This window comes from Alosa alosa, chromosome 10, assembly GCF_017589495.1.
Source record: "Alosa alosa isolate M-15738 ecotype Scorff River chromosome 10, AALO_Geno_1.1, whole genome shotgun sequence".
NCBI classification, from domain to species: Eukaryota; Metazoa; Chordata; class Actinopteri; order Clupeiformes; family Clupeidae; genus Alosa; species Alosa alosa.
This window is the reverse complement of record NC_063198.1, coordinates 27,998,828-28,016,381: the sequence shown is the minus strand read 5'-3', so window position 1 is coordinate 28,016,381 and position 17,554 is coordinate 27,998,828. Positions and strand designations below refer to the sequence as shown.

At 42.6% G+C, this 17,554-nt stretch overlaps 1 protein-coding gene across 7 annotated transcripts in view; it reads left to right on the top strand.

The window, feature by feature from the left end:
* tox2 (TOX high mobility group box family member 2) overlaps positions 1–17,554 on the top strand; it is a 99,604-nt gene that overhangs the window by 65,196 nt on the left and 16,854 nt on the right. For all 7 annotated transcript variants that reach the window (XM_048254427.1, XM_048254426.1, XM_048254429.1 and 4 more), the window contains one exon: positions 3,164–3,424. In XM_048254427.1, coding sequence (XP_048110384.1) covers positions 3,164–3,424 — 261 coding nt within the window. The remainder of the gene's footprint in view (positions 1–3,163; positions 3,425–17,554) is intronic.

The window sequence follows — 17,554 nt, the reverse complement described above, 5'->3', positions numbered from 1 at the left end:
GGTTATTTTTAGCTCCTGATTTACATCTAGTAATGTTCTGGGTGCTGAAGATTTAATCAGGGATGTGATTGACTGTATTACTTTACTACCCTATGAATAGGCCACATTAGAGTAAGTTTGTGATAGCTTGCATTTCTAAATGCTTTTTATGTTCTGCCTCTGTATCTTGGATATTATAGATAGATAGATAGATAGATAGATAGATAGATAGATAGATAGATAGATACTTTATTGATCCCCAAGGGGAAATTCAATTCAATTCAAAGGGGAAATTATGGATATTACAACAAGATATATTTTGTCAAGAAACATCCTTCAAATTGACTTGACTATTTACTAACATGCCTAAAGCATATTCATCTGCTGTACATGACTCTGTGTCTGCATGTACACCAAACTCGCATAACTCGTACACCAAACTGTTAATGCAATTAAAGAAAGGGATCCAGGATTTCAGTATGGAAAACTTCTGAAGCTCCGAGCTTATTACCACATACCACCCCCCCTCCCCCACCCATGCATCCACCCACCCCGACACACACACACACACACACACACACACACACACACACACACACACACACACACACACACACACACACACACACACACACACACACACACACACACACACACACACACACACACACACACACACACACACACACACACACACACACACACTCTCTTTCTCTCCCTTTATGCAGATTCCATTTTATCACCAACTGTCTCTTTATATTTTCTTTAATATAAAAGCTATTTGTTGACGTGCCTCTTCCTTCCTCTCCCCCTTCTCTTTGGGTTTGCATTTTTGTATTCATGTATTTGTATGTTGAATGTGTTTGAAGCTTCCTTTCATTGATGGCTCTCCAAATGTTCTCTCCCTCTGGATTAAAAATATGTTCAGGAATTTGATGGCGTTCGTTCACTTTGATGGGGTTTCTCCTCTGTAATGAAAAAATATAAATCGAAAAATCCGCCAACTCAACGTTAAAAAAGCCATTGTGCTTTCAAATTGACTTCTAATATCCTTGAAAATTGGAAGACGAAGTAGAGCATGTGCCCAAAGTCAAGTGTGTCGTGGAGGAGCAAACATTTGGCGTATTAAAGCTGTACTGTCCGTTAATATTTTACCTTTGAAAAACAGTTGCAGGAGGCTATACACATTAATTCTGTATATACAATCACATTCAGAATTGACGCATATGAATTATGCATTTCCAAACTATTCACTGGGCATGTCCTTGAGATTTACATTTTATCGTCAAGGGCATTTGGGTATGCACAAATGCAATGCTACATTTGACAAACTCTCTCTCTCTCTCTCTCTCTCTCTCTCTCTCTTTTTCTCTCTCTCTCTCTCTATCTCTCTCTCTCTCTTTCTCTCAGCATTCCACATTAAGAAGTCCCCACAAACCTATGCTATCTTCCTCCCTTTAAAGGACCTGACGTCCCAAATGTTTGATTAATATGCCCATTTATTTACTGCTGATAAGTGATGACTAAGCATAGGCGGCCAATGCTTTTGGACCCTGGCATGGTTAAAATGGAGACTAGTTTGTGTGTGTGAGAGAGTGTGTGTGTGTGTGTCTAAAAAGTGGTGTATCTGATAGTGCCTGTCTCATTGTGCAAGATCTTAGAGATGTGAGAATTCCCCCGAGGAGAGGGAGAGAGACTCTCTTCACACAATGCCCCCAATGTTTACAACAGACAATTTAGTTTCCTTCCAACAATTATGAGGGAAATTGAATCTCAGGAAATGTTCGTTTTTGCGTCCATTAGACCAAACAATAACATGGAACCCCAGAAGGTTTACAAAGACATCTGTCTTCAAAGGGACCATTTCGAGAATTAATCTCCACAGCAACAGGACAATGCCGGGGACTAAAGTAAATCATATTTAAGGCCATCACCCCCCTCCCCCTTTCCCCGCCACACTTAAGTTTGGCAAGGCTATTGGTACGCACTTACAATTAGCTCTTGTGATTGCAGCGATTATTATAGCTGAAGCACAATATGTGCGGTGCAGATGCCTTTGTCACTCTAAGTAAAATAAATGGAAAGACCTAAAGACTACCAACTAAAATTCCACACATAGCCTAATAAAAAATGTTCTCAATTATTACAATTCTGCCAGAAAACTCTGAATAGCAGAATTATGGGCATGTGAAAAATGAGGCTTCACGAGAGTAATGTACTCTGTAAGGTTGAAAGCAGAGGACTGTGGATCCTTGTATCCTCTCCCTCTTCTACCTTGTATTTGCTAAAAGTATTTGTTTGCAAGATAAATGGCCAGTCTAGGGAGGTAGATGACAGGCAACACAAAGATGATATTGAATTGATTTCTGAAATGTTGCAGAACTGACTGTTTGATGTATACGCGCAGACATGAATCATAAAAATTCTATTAAAAAACCTCTTGAATGGCTGACACCAGAATATTATTTGTGATGATTAATTTGACTCAGTCATTATAAAGGGACTCGAGTCCCATCGCCTCCAACAAAATTGCTTTCCATTCCCCCTTGAATACCCCGGCTATTGCTCTCCACGTTCCCTTACCTTTTCTGACGAATTCAGAATCACATTTCTCCCAGCTGAGCTGCAGACTATGGTTGACCCACACGATTGTATGAAAATGCAGGGCTGCAGGCATTGTAATTGGACATGTAGGTGCTTGCGTGTGCAGTGCGTAATTTCATATTCATCGCAACATGCTGACTTGTATCATTCTGGCTTGGTGAACAATTATACACATCTGATCACAGCACCAAACTCCACGAAGCCACGTGATGGCTCACTGCCTCTAACAGCTCCAGCTCTATGGCAGAGACACTTTAGCCTCATCAGTCCACGTGTAGCCCATGAACGGTAGTTACTGGTATCTCACGGTATGAAAGGTAACTGATTGTATGATTACATTGTTCCAGTGGATAGGGCTGTTGAAGCTGGGCATGTAAGCAGGGGTTTGGTGGAGCAATGGTAGCATTGCCATCTGACGTTCAGTTGGCCTGGGTTTGGATTTTAAACCGGTAGTTATGAGTCAGTGTGGCTTTGGATAAAGGTGTCTGCTGAATACCAGTCATGTAACTTGACACGGTAGCTGTTTGTGAGTTTGTGGTTGCTGTCCACTCACGTCTCTTGCTTTCTGTCCCCCTTCCAGAACTACTCCGCTCAGGGAGGCGCCTCTGGAAACGGAGGCAACGGTGCAGGCGACGAGGACTACGAGATCCCACCCATCACCCCGCCCAACCACCCCGAGCCCCCCCTGCTGCACCTGATGGACCCTGAGTCAGGATACCTGTGCCACTCCCTGCCCCATAATGGCCTGCTCAACCCCTACTCCTACCCCGAGCTGCCGGCCCTCATGATGTCCAACATGCTGGCCCAGGACAGCCACCTCCTCTCCAGCCAAATGCCCTCTGTGAGTACACTTGGGTTTCTCTCTCTCTCTCTCTCTCTCTCTCTCTCTCTCTCTCTCTCTCTCTCTCTCTCTCTCTATCTCTCTCTCTCTCTCTCACACACACACAGCACGCCTGTGTCCGGGCCTCTGGCCGCCTGCTGCTTTCCTGAATGAATGAATGAGTGACTGGATGGATGGATGAGTGAATTAATAGATGGATAAATGGATGGATGGATGAATGGAAAAAAGAGTAAGTGAGTGAGTGAACGAGTGATTCCATCTACGCATCTACATCTTTTACATCTCCCATAGTGAGGATTGTTCTGTGTAGTCTACACTGTGGTATGGTCATTCACACTGTGCTGTAATTCAGCGGGACAGATAGGTGATGGTCATTGAGGATGGATATTCTGGCATTCTAGAACAATTCTTACTGCCGGGCTACACTGGCATTCTAGAACAATTCTTACTGCCGGGCTACACTGGGAACTGAAACGCTTTGTTCGCAAAGCTTAAAAATAAAAAGTTCTAGAAGACCTTTTTTTAGAATGTGAGTAGCGTTTGCACGTCTGGTGTGGCCAGTTCCAATAATTATAGTGGAAAAGTATAAAGGAAAATTGTTGCAGCCTATGCTCCGCAAACGGAACGCTTCAGTTGTGCATAGAAGTGATAAATGTTAGTTTAGATTTACGTGCAGTGTTGTAAGAGATGAAAGATTATAAAAACATCTTCAATAGCTTGAGATGCTAGTTTAATTGTTGCCACAACACATTGTGGAATACAGCCAATAGATAACCATTTTGAGATGAACAAAGTCACTATTCACACCTATTCTGACATTTTGTTTTCTGGTTAATCCCAAACCAAAAGGTAAAATGTTAACAAAGTCTACATATTTTATATGTACGATGTGTACGATGCAGCATTTGTTCAGGAACTGTAATGAGCATGAATAAGAAACAGCTCTTGGACAGAAACATAATATCTTAAGATATTGCATCACTGGAATGTTACCCACAAGGTAGCACACGGTTGACTCTCATTCCTCTAATGGCTTTGTGAAATGGAATCCACTCAAAATGGATATCGGGCAGCATGCTATAAAGATGGAGGACAGTATCTCCACTTCACTATATGTAGAGATGGATATTTGATATTTAATGGAATGCATTACCCTTCCTCTTTGAAATATGGCTCTTACATGGACTCCAATACATCCCGGATATGGCACGTGACTGCGGGTCACCTCGGCAGTGTGCCATACTAAATCAGAAAATGAATTCGGTTTCATCAGTCTTCTCAATCCATAGCAACACCAGTGATAGAATGAGTTCTTTTCCTATTGATTTTCTTCTTTACTTTGTCGTTTTAGCTGTTGTTGATGCCTTGTTGTTTCACTCTTGTGGTATTTGTATTTGCCGAGTTTGTACACTGTGGATGACCTCTCTGGCTGCTGTTATTCCCTGGTACATCAAGCCGGGAGACACAGTTTAACCATGTGCCAGCGTAGGCTCTTATGGCCACATGCACATGAAATATGTGCCTAATAGGAACCCGTTTGTGCACATCTCTGTCGAAAATGCAGGCTAAATGGGAGTGCCATTTATCCTGATATCCAGATAATATCACATTTGGCTTTGACCTTTGCACGTGTCCAAGGCCGGTTGGCTGCGGTATGGGTGACGGCTGGATTTCCTACTAACTCACCGGTTGAAGCAGATGCTACTGAAAAGCAGTGGCCAGCCCAGCCCAGCCCTGTCCATCGGTGGAGATCTGCAATGCTAATACAGCCCACCTGACGGGACTAATCACGGTCTCCAAGAGCATCTGCAGTTGAGTGCTAAACACTTTTGATTAGGGTCCCCACAGGACAGAGAAGCTGACACAAAAGAGAAATGGAGACTAAGATAGAGGATAGGTTTGTTGTCATCAGTCATAAATAATGCTTTAACCTTGTAAAATATGTGGTTCCAACTATAAAGCGTGCAACAAGAGGTAACATTTAATTGGACTTAGAAGTTAGCCTAATGGTACCATCTCTTTTTTTTTCTGAGGAAAAAGAGAATATTTTCTTGCTGTATGTGGATGTTCAGTCTTCATAAACAAAAGCTGTGCCAGTGAAATGCATCAGGAGGTCAGCGCATATATTCAATCTTGAGCACAGGGGAGAGAAGAAAAAAACCCATTAAGGTTCATCTTCCCTGCATTGGCCTTGCTATTGTAGAGATGCAGTGAGATCTGTTTTCATCAGAGCACTCCTGTATGTGAGGATGAGGAGAAAAGAGCGAGAGAGAGGAGAGAGAGAGAGAGAGAGAGAGAGAAAGGGCAGAGAAATATCACACGGGGAAAATATTCAGGGTAGGGAGAGGGAGAAAGTGAGAGGCAGAGAGGAAAGCCATAACAGGATAAAAGGTTGAAATGAAATAAATGAAGGACACAAATGTTACTGAAAATGTCATTTATTGTTTTGCGTCACTGTCAGTATACATTTTAGCAATCTTTACAAAGAAGCATATTGCTTTTCAGATTACACTGCTGATGATATTGATTTTTTCTTTTTTGTTGGACCCAAATAGGATTTGTTATTACTAGGCTACGCTCTAATATTCCCGGCGAGTGGGCATCACAGTTTTGATAGGAATCACAATTTAATTAGCTCGGATGCCACCGAGAGAAATCCAACCTTGGCTCTTGATTAAAATAACCTGGAAGAGGCACACCAAAACAAGTCAATCGTGTGTGTTTAGTTGCTTTTTTCCCCGTCTCATATTACATTTTAATTGCTGGTCTCTGTGCAGCACGTGGGTCTACGCACGGCTCTGGCTAGCCCAGGTGCAGGTGCTGAGGGCCAGGCGATGGTGCTGTTGTGGATATGGCCTCATTAGTAAACGATGATGGAATAATCAGCTCTAAGGAGGAGCCTGAGGCTAGCCTCCGCGTAGCAAAAGGCCCTCTCTGTTTTCCCATGGTAAATCGCTAATGCTATGTGAATCGCTAGGTGAATCGCTAATGCTAAATTGAAAACGCTAGCCACTGAATCGTATCATGGGGCTGCACCCCCCACCCCACCCCTCACCCCAGCCAACGGGTGTGTGCTCAGTGCTTTATTTAACTGTTCACCTGAAATAAGCTCATTTGCATCCTCATGGCGTTGCAGCATGAGTAGAGAACCATGCTTAGGAATAAAAAGCTCTTTTCTTTGTCCTTCCTCCACCAAACCCCCTCCCTGTACAATCTGAATGTATTAGGCTACACTGTTCTGTGCATTCTGGTTGGCACTCTGGTGTTTTCCACATTTGATAGAGTGAGCCCTCATCCATTTGATGGGTGAAGATTCATCCCAGCCAGAGGTATCAAATCTTTCAGGATGAACTTGATATCTTGCAGCCCAGCTTTGCCTTGATGCGCTGATGCACTTGGCAAGCCCACCACAGCCCCAGCTAATGTGCTAGCTGTCATAGCATCTTCCACAAGTTCTCAATGCATTAGACATCCAATAGCCACGATCAGGTGGCATGGATCTTATCAATTGAACCCAGGGAGATTCTGATCCGATAGGCGAGGGCAGGGGATACACAAGCAGCAGAGAGGGGAAAAAGGAAAAAAACAAGCATTTCCAGAGAAAAAGAGTCAGTGCTGAGAGAGAGAGAGAGACAGAAAGAGAGAGAGAATAAATGGTACTGTAGGTAGGCACAGAGGCTAAACAAAGGTATGCCATTAAATTAGCGCTCATATAGATCCACAGACAACTGATTTCATGGTCTTTAGGCATTGCATGCCTATTGGAATCACACAGCGAGTCCCATGGCCTCATTTGGGATTCTTCACACCAGTGACACACCCTCCCTCCATTAACATGAATGGATCTCCCATCCTTTTCTTCTCTTCTTGTTGTCAAAATGCATGTTTATTGATGAGCTTGCATGTGTATTAAGTAGACATTAGCATAGAATTCACATCACCAACATCATCAGAAAGGGGAGAGAGCAGTTTGAAGTTAATTATTCGAGCGTAGAATACAGTTTATATCATTAAATAATTTATCAAACATTATTCATTATCCTCTCAGGGTTTGCTCTGGCCATCCTAGTCAAACAAGTCAATAAAACAATGCATATTATCAACTTTGATGTTAGGGCTCCACAGCAATAGCATGCATTTAGGCTTTTTTTAATGTATTTTTTAAGAAAAGGTTCATTGTAGATATCTTAACTATGGGGAAATGCCTTCTCCTGCATTAGACTCGCACATTTTGGAGTTGCTATATGCCATAACAAGCACAAATATTTCAAAGGCACTTTATTGCAGAGAAACTATTATATTGAATGCATCTGACCTATTGATAACTGCTCTGGGTAATGGCTTTACATAAATGTCACACCACATATATGTACTGTGGAACTAGGGCAAGGCCCTCACTAGAGCACTCTCTCTCTCTCTCTCTCTCTCTCTCTCTCTCTCTCTCTTTCTCTCTCTCTCTCTCTCTCTCTCTCTCACTCTCTCTCTTGCTCACTAGCAAAGCAGTTACAGCGATGGGTTTGTTTCGAGATGAGCATTTCCGACCATGATTTTCTGCACTAGTTCTCCCAGAACTAGTGACATGGTCAATAATTGTTCTGAGATATCCAAGGGGACCAGCGCTCAGAGTCTCCTCCTACATATAATGCTCTAATGCAGAGGAGCAAATGGAGGGCACTGTCTGTAGACGTGTTGTATTTTATTTTCATCACAGGAAGGAGTCATGGAATACCATAGTTCCTGGTAACATTAAGAGAGCACAAGCGATTTACAATTAAGCTTTTCTTGGAAGTCATGACCATAGATTCAGTCTAGCCTAGAGGTCATGTCTAATTGTAAAATTGCCTAAAGAGCATGATAAAGGTAGCCTACACATCCATCCCATGGCACAGTTGTTTTAGTCAGAGTAGTGCATTAGTGTGTTTCACCAAAAAAGACAGAAAAGGATGAAGTAAAAATGCAAAAACAAATCTTATGGAATAGAAGGGTGGCTGTGTGTTGAATACCAAACGCAATGCACATTGCAGTTAAAGGATCATATACATGGAGAAAAAACATGAACCTATTAATTTCTTTTATTTTTCCATTGCAGTTTGAAGAACATGATAGAGAACATTTTATGCAGAATATTACGGGCATGATTGATGCCTCGGCTGAAAGCAGAAAACATTCCGTGTTCGATAGACCCGTGAAGACCGGGCGAAAAAGAGAACCCCTTGGTTTTTAAACAGCTTTCTTTTCACCTTTGCGATTATTTATTTTCAAATAGTCCTTCAGGGTAATGTTCCATTTTCTTATTTCACAGCCCCTTTTCCCATAAATGAGCCATCGGAGTAATAAATCACCTCACAAACAGAGACTTGTGCAAACCCTGAAAGGTCCAAAGATTTATGTAACACATTCATGTTTTCCACTTCCTCATTTTAGTACTGCTCTGAGAAAGCCCGTCTAATAAAAGCCCCTATTAATATTTCCTGTTGCTTAGCAACCGCAGGCAGCAAGTAATAGCATTCCGTGGAAAAATAGATGACCGACCGATAAGGAAAAATTCAATTCTTTTATTATCTCCCTGGAGAAAGCTGCCTTATTTCTACCCACTAGATGATATGAGACTGTGCTTGTATATTAAGAAATATTTTAAAGGAATAGAAGTTATTTTCCAATTTCATTATATAAAAAAAGAGACTACTCATTTCTTCCCCTCAAGAGTTCATCTTCTTTTTTTTTTTCAAATAAACTCAATTAGCCTTAGGATTGAGCTAATCAAGGCGTAATGTATGGATTTAATTTCCTTTTTTATTTCTAATCATATAGCCTTGGAGGTGTTTCAAACACACACATACAGTAATGCACCCATCAAGACCTGAGCTGTGCATGTGTGTAGATTTTTAAGCATCCTAGCCTTTGTTAGGCTTTATGCAGAAAGAGTTTGAATGTATGTTTACCATCTTTGAGACGGCTGTTTGCTGAAGAAATTCTTCCATTGTCCGGAATTGGATACATGCAAAGCTAGTGAAGGGTTTATCTACCCACATAATAGCTTTGTGTTTGAAAATAATTCTATGTGTTGTGTAGTCTGGCGTTTTTAGGTCTTTTCAGGGAGACAATGAGGACAATGTAAACCAAAACAGGTAGAACTGCGAGATACCACCAATGTTGAGTTTTAGTCCTAGCCACCCAAAGTTTGGAGATGAAGCATTGTGCGTGTCATTACTTCCCCAATTTGGCCGCTGACTCCTTGTGTTATCTCCCCACTGAATCATGTCCACATAGCACTGCTGTGCCTCTCGCGTCTATCAAGCTTACCACAGAGGACTGTGAGGAGGCTGTGTGTGTGTTTGTGTTGGTGACTGAGGTGGGGTTGGGGTTGAGTTGGGGGTGGGGGTGGTTAGAGTAATTCAGTCAGTGTTAGCCAATGAAGCGGCCGCGGAGGGGAACCTGAAATAGCTTCTCCTTCCAGTGTCCTCCATGTGCCGTGCAGCATTAGCGCGAGAGGACACGCGCCTCGGACGGGGATGGGATCTGCTGAGTGCTGGCTTTGTATCTCCAGTCGCTCTCTTCTCACTCCCCCTGCCTGGGTTGGCCTGACAGGAATCTCCCATTGGCTGATGTCATGCATGGAGATGAAGGTGGAGGGGGGTTGGGGTTCAGAGCTCAGAGTGGAGACAAAGAAGTCCAGTGGTGGTGGGGGTGGGAAAGGCAAAGGGTGTGTGTGTGTGTGGGGGGGTTGTTTTTGCTTCTCATCTTGTCAACTTTCAGCAGCATCAGAGAGCACACGAGGCTGTGCCAGCGCTGAACATTCATGTGTACAGTACCTCCAGTCCTAGTCTGTGCATGAAGAAATAGAAAAATAGAGCGGGAGTTGTTTCTGACGTGAGTGCTAATGGCATGGTTGATATTTGCACACATCTGAGTGCGATGACTGGGAAATTTGATTAAGTTTCAGCCACTCAGGTCATTAGCTGTTTGAGGAAGTGTTGCAGCTAATGGTTGTTGTCAGAAACACATGCTGGATGAGAGTTAGTAGTTAAGACACTTGCAAAGCATCTACAAATGGACCTAATTGTCACTGTGTTGCTGCGTGTATCATTGTGTGTGTGTGTGTGTGTGTGTGTGTGTGTGTGTGTGTGTGTGTGTGTGTGTGTGTGTGTGTGTGTGTGTGTGTTGTGTGTGTGTGTGTGTGTGTGTGTGTGTGTGTGTGTGTGTGTGTGTGTGTGTGTGTGTGTGTGTGTGTGTGTGTGTGTGTGTGTGTGTGTGTGTGTGTGTGTGTGTGGAACAGAGAGACAGAGAGAAAGAGAGAAGACCTGTTTTGCTCATTAGATGGAGAAGAAAGGTGCTGTCTACCTGTCTTCTCCATGTGTTGATTATTCTGCCTTTGCCTTCCAAAGCCATTTCAGAGTTGTCATGTCAAACAAGCATCCAGTCTTTAGTGAGAAGGAAGAGAGGAGGGGGGAGGGCCGCTGATAAAAGTGAGTGAAAGAGAAAGAGGGTGAGAGGGGGAATGAGGGAATGAAGAGAGAGGAGGGGTGCAGGGGAACGAGAAAAGGAGGGCAAGCATGAGAGAGAGAGAGAGAGGGAGAGAGGGGGGGGGGGCATGCATCGACAGACACTGACAACAATCATAAGGAAAGTCAATGGATTACATTAGCATCCTCTAAATATAATTGCTTGCTTCACATTCAGATATCGGTATTCGGTGTGGCTGCACAGCCCTGGAAAACATAAAAAAGAGAATTCATCAGATTCCCAATCTATTTCGCCGACATTAGACTGATGCAGAGGAATATTTCTCCATGAAGCAGCATCCTCCCATACCCATAATTACCTCCATTACAGGCCCCGTGTGAGAGCATGTGGCTGCAGGAAGCAGCAGAGGGTTCTACACTAGGACTCCAAATATGAACATGCAGGCATCTTTGCTCACTGACGTATCAATCTCACTCTTGTTGGAGTTCTTTATGCTGTCTGTATTAGCATTTAGCATGAGGTGAGGAGTTCCCCACTCAATCATCATCATCATCATCATCATCATCGTTGTCGTCATCATACATTCTTTTTGTCATCTTCTCTCTGTCCTCCGTTATCCCTCATTCTACTCTTTTTAATCCTCTGAAATTAATCTTTAAAAGTCTACCTTTGTATTCACTCACAATGCCAATGAACCAAATAAGCCAATAACCTGTCACATCCATTTCATGTCTGGAAAATATGTCATTAAATCACAAACATGTCATCAGATGCCTGTGAACCTGTTCATGGTGTACTTCCTTAATTCGCCTAAACAGCTCACGTGAAGTGTGGTTGTCATTTAAAGCACTAGCTCGGTGCTCTGGGCTTGAGAGAAACTGCCACTGGTACAGGCTCACTCTGGTGTTGTTGTGGTTGAGAGATGCATTTGATTAGCATACAGATGGAGCGATGGCAGAGATGGCTCGAGTTGCTGAGCCAATAGAGGTGATTCTAGTCAGTGAAATGGAAAAACACTGATGGGCTGCCCTTCTGAGGTGTGTGAATATATTAGTGTGCTTGCACGCCTCAACAGGGCTCTGGACTGATACTGATAAGATATACCTTTGCATATGGTCTGATTCTTTATGGTATGGATATGGTTTGCATGGTTTCAAATTGTATGTTTGTTTTGTAGAATTAGCTTTGTATAGTAAAGTATGATATTAGATATGGTACAGTAAAGTGTAGTGTAGTATTGTACAGTATAGCATAATATGGTGAGTTGTAGTATATTATGGTGTGGTGTGGTACAGGGTAATGAGCTTTAGTAATGTATGGTATGGTTAAGGATATTGCATGATATGGTAAAGTAATACGTGGCTACCTCCCAAGTATTGTTTGCTCAGCCATTTAGCAGTCAATGATTCATAAAGGCAAGCCTCTTACAACACATTTTTAAAAAATGACCCTCGCAGGTGTCTGTGTTGGCACCGTGTGGCGCGGCGTGGTGTGGCTCGGCTGGCCGAGGCTAGCGCAGGGTTCAGAGATGAGGTGAATGAAACGGAGAACACTTAGAGGAGGAGAGAAAGCCACGGTCGGGGGCTCTCGCTATGCCCCCGGGGGCGAACAAGGAGTCACAGCGAGGCCTCTCCCTCTCTCTCACTCTCTCTTTCGCTCTCTGTCTCTATCTCTCTCGGCGGCCACGCATGTTTACCGTTCTTTTGAAGGATCAGTCTTCGGCATGCGGCTAATTAAAGCTGCCACGGCCGGCAGCCTGCGGGGATAATGTTCTATTATTATACTCATTTGTTTCAATTAAACGCTCTGTGATTTTACAATAGCAACTGTGAACCTGCACGAGTAAGCCATCACTCCCAACAAGATGTCTCCAATCAGAGAGAGAGAAAAGGGGGGACTTGGAGGAGAGAGAGAAAGAGAGAGAGGGGGTAAGGGAGGGAGGGGGCAGAGAGAGAGAGAGTGAGAGAGAGGGGTGAGGAAGGGAGGGGGCAGAGAGAGAGAGGAGCTGAAGAACAAAATGGGGTGAATAAGAATGAAAATACTTGCCAGGTTTGGACTTTTTTTCTCTCGCTCCACTGCTGAAATATGCAAGGACTCAAAGTAGTTCAGTGTGTTAACTCTTCTAAATCCAAACCCGCAGAAAACCCAAAGAACCCCCCCCCCCCCCACCTCACAATAAGCCCCGTCTAGCATAAAGCTAATGAAAATGCCTTCTCATTACTTTAAGATGTATTTAAGCCAGTACACATACATAGTAATTATGTGTGTGTCCTGTCTTCATAGAGACCCAATGTTCCTGATTCAGTGTGGCTGCGTGGCCATAGATAACCTGGCCTTGCTTAGTAAATCAGAGTTACTGTGAAACATTACAGGCCAGAACAGATGCAATCGATTCAGCTCTTAGCCGACTCGACTCGGCGCTGTGCTGTGCTGCTCTGCCAGTGCACATGATCAGAAAGCAATTTCTCTTCTGAAAAACCTTGGCTCAAGAGCCGTGCCGCATTCACACCGCGCAATCAGAGGCCCGCACACACAGACACACGTGCATGCGTTTGCATCACTTCCTGTGCGGTCAAGCAACATGGCTTTTCCATGTCCAGTCCGCTAGCTGCTGTGCCTTACTGCTGAATAGCTGCATTGTTTTGTTTTTTTTCCTTTTCCACGTTTATTAAAAATGTTTAAGGTTAACTTGGCTTTGCACAATGCAAGCCCCTGTGAAGCGCCATCTTTAGATGCCAGCGTTAGATAGGAAATAATGAGGCTCTTTGAGTCACATTGCACATACGGCATTTCCTAAAGAGCAATCCTGATATGAAAGATGCTGTATAAATAACCACGATGTACACATGAAAGATTGAAATGTAAGTCATGGGCATGTAGGGAACCCTGTAAGCAAACATGCAGCTGGCCCTGTGGCTACAATGGCGGTCCACTCAGTGGTCAGATCTCTTAAGCTAAATCAAACAGTGCAGGCAATCCTGGTCCAGATGAAACCATTTCAAAGGCAGGGTCAGAGGATCAGAGGAACAATAGCTTTCTGATATCCCATCTCGCCACACAATGTGCAGCCCATAATTGGAAAGCCCTTGTTATTTGGGTCCCATTTGACTATGATGTACAAGATGTGAATACAAACATGGCAAAAGCGCAACGCTGCTGCAGGAAATGAATCAGAGAACTTTCCAGTGTTTTCACTGCAAACACAAAGGTCTGTAAAATAGTCAAAAGTGTGTGTTTGTGTCTGTGCAAGTGTGTGTGTGTGTGTGTGTATGTGTGTGTGTGTGTGTATGTGTGTGTGTGTGAACAGTGTGTTGTCACTGTTCATGTTTGCTTTAGTATGTATCTCATCATGTTTCAATACCCATTTAAATGACTGTGCCATAGTTTTCACATGGGTGAGACTAAAGCACTAAACTACCTTTATGCATCATATTCTTAAGGATATTTCTGTAGGCTTTCTACTATTCCCAGTGAAACATCACACTAGACACAAGGAGATGGAGTCGGTCAGTTTTATCTATTAGAAGAAATATTGAAATGGCAGAAAAGACTCTTAGCCAGACATAGACTCCCCCCGCAAGGGATGAGACCATTTAGCAATTAGCATACAGTACCTATGGCAACCAGTAACCTTTGTGAGACTCTTTCATAATGTTTGTACAGCCGGCCTCCACCTGCTTTATATAGCTCCTGCTGATGACTGTTTGAGATAGCTTCTCTCTCTTTCTTTCCGTTTCTCTCTTCTCTCTTTTTCCTTCTCTTTTTCTCCTTCGATCTCTATCTATCTACCTGTTTTTCCCTCTCTCTCTCTCTCTCTCTCTCTCTCTGTTACTCTGCCATTCTCAGGCCACATTTGTCTTTTATTTGTTTTTTCTCTCTCATGTCTTTCTTGCTCTTTTTTTTCTTGTTTTCATCTGTTTCTGTCTCTTCCCTGGTCTTTCTGACATTCCTCCCTGCTCAGGTGATGAAAGAGCAAACACAGTGAATAGAAAGCAATTATGAGAGAGCTGAGAGGAATTGAAGTAGTCAAAAGAGACCTGCATATTCAAAAAGGCGGGGTGATTCATAGGTATATGGTTTATATATATATATATATATATATATATATATATATATATATATATATATATTATTATATTATGTATGTATATGTTTGTGTGTATTTATGTATGTATGCTAATGCAATAGTGTTTTTGTAAGTGTGCTCAGTTATTGATAGTGAATTCACTGAGAAAACATATTTTAAAAATTGTGTTTTTCTTGTTTGTGTTCATATTTTGGATTTAATGCCACCAAAAGGTCTGTACACACACACACAAATGCACACGGGCGCACACACACACACACACACACACACACACACACACAGGCGCGCGCGTGCGCAAACACACACACACACACACACACACGCACACATACGCATACAAAAAATCCAATCAGTTCTTTGTGTCATGGAAATGACTTTCTCATGAAAAGAGAGAACGAGAGAGAACTAGAGAGAGAGAGAGAGAAAAAGTGAGAGAACTCACAGATAACCCCAGACAAAGCTGTCATGCATTTGAGGCCCAACTATGTTCATGAAATACATTTACATCTTATGCCAAATTAAAGGTTCTTGCCATTCTCGAATCAAGAAAGGTCACATGTAAAAAATTTTTATAGTTAACATGAAATAACATGAAGGAGAGATACCAAACACTTCATAATTTATAACACTTTATAATAACACTTTTCTCTATTACATTTTTTAAGGAAAGGAAAGTCAACCATCAGTTTGGTATTTGGAGAAATAAAGTGAAAGGGACAGAAAGAGGCCCTGGCCATCACTCACGACAGTAATGCTATTGAAATCATATACAAAACTCAGATCATGACAAGCATGCAGCCATGCCACAACTGTAACAAACAACATAAATTATTCAGATTTTTATTTTAAAGAGTAGAGTCAGAGTGCGAAGCAAAGAGAGGGAGAGAGAGTGGGAGAGAGAGAGATACAGAGAGATAGATAGCCAGAGATGAGTCAATGTGCTTGGTTCTGGATTAAGGTTATCATGCCTTTTGTCCTCATAGAACTCATCCAATCAGTAGTTATTAACAAGCGGCTGTGTGCAAATGCACCTTGGCTCCTCTGCGCTGCTGCATGCTCCACTCATCCCCACTCTCCTCTCCTCCTCTCTCCTCTCCTCTCCTCCACTCTCCTCTCTTCTCCTCCACTCTCCTCTCCTCTCTTCTCTTGTCTTTTGTGTTGTTTATAAGAAACATAGTGTGCCCAGATTAAAGAGCAGGGTGATGGTTCTACCCAGAGGCTGTTGCTATGGAAATGGGACTGCTGAAGCTATGATAGGCCATTCATGTTTGATTAATTGGTTTTTCAATGCTTCTTGGTTTGTGAAGACCCTTAAAGAGCAACTCCACAGAAAATGGAAAATTAATGGATTTTTTTTTCACCAGTACCACAGCCACCACCCCCTTCTTATTCAAACCCACTCCCACCCCCAACATTGAAGATATTTCTCCATGTTTGAAAATGGAAGTGATGGTGTTTTTGAAATATGATTTGAGGGTGGAGGCAGTGTGCAAGAGAGGCTGGGGGATGGCTGGTGATGGGGGAGGTCTGTGTGAATATGTGAAAGGCAGGAATAATAGGAATGCTTTTGTTCAGGGAGAGAGCAGCCCGTTGTTACACTGCAGTAAACACACACACACGCACACACACACACACACACACACACACACACACACACACACACACACACACACACACACAATCTAATTCTCAAGTAAATATATGAAACCACAACTGCATTTTGCACACCCATCCCACACGCACATACGCAAAACACACACACACACACACACACACACCCCAAACTCTGCCAATCTTCTAAGGCTAATTAGTACGATTACAGCCTCACTTCTTGATCACAGGGCTGGATCCAGCGTTTATCCTGATCTTTTCCAACTAGGCCTCCATCCTCATGAATCATTTTCAAGCACAAAAACTTAATGTGTAATGTATAATTCAGTTCATGAATCTTTAACAACACTAATAAATGCTAGTTCATCATTTTATTTCTTCTTCTTCTGCTACTTCTTCTTCTTCATAGTCCTCTTCTTCCTCTTTCTTGACTGGCATAGTGTACTAAATATATTTATTTATGTGTAGATTAATCTAGCAATTTACATCTGTGGACATTTAGCTCCCTGTGAAGATGCTTTTGATGAGTTGTGATGCTGATGAGGCGATGATGAAATATTAAGCCTACAGGGTTTTTAATGCCCACACTGTCAATTAAGCACCACCAAGAGATGCATGGTGGGAGTTGTGTGCAGAGAGGAGAATTAAGGGGATTTTTGTTTGGTTCTGAGTAATTCCAATTAGCACTTTGTCTCGTTCATTTAAACACAGCACCCCAGCATATTTTTCTCAACACAGTTTAGCATTGTTTAGTGTGTGTGTGTGTGTGTGTGTGTGTGTGTGTGTGTGTGTGTGTGTGTGTGTGTGTGTGTGTGTGTGTGTATTTCTGTTTGTGTGTGTGTGTGTGTGTGTGTGTGTCTATAAGACCGACCAACCTAATTACTTTGTGAAATATTTGCTTTCTGGAGCGAATCTGTAAAATAACCCACGGCCACAGTGGGGTTTGGGCAAAGCACAGAAGTTGCCAT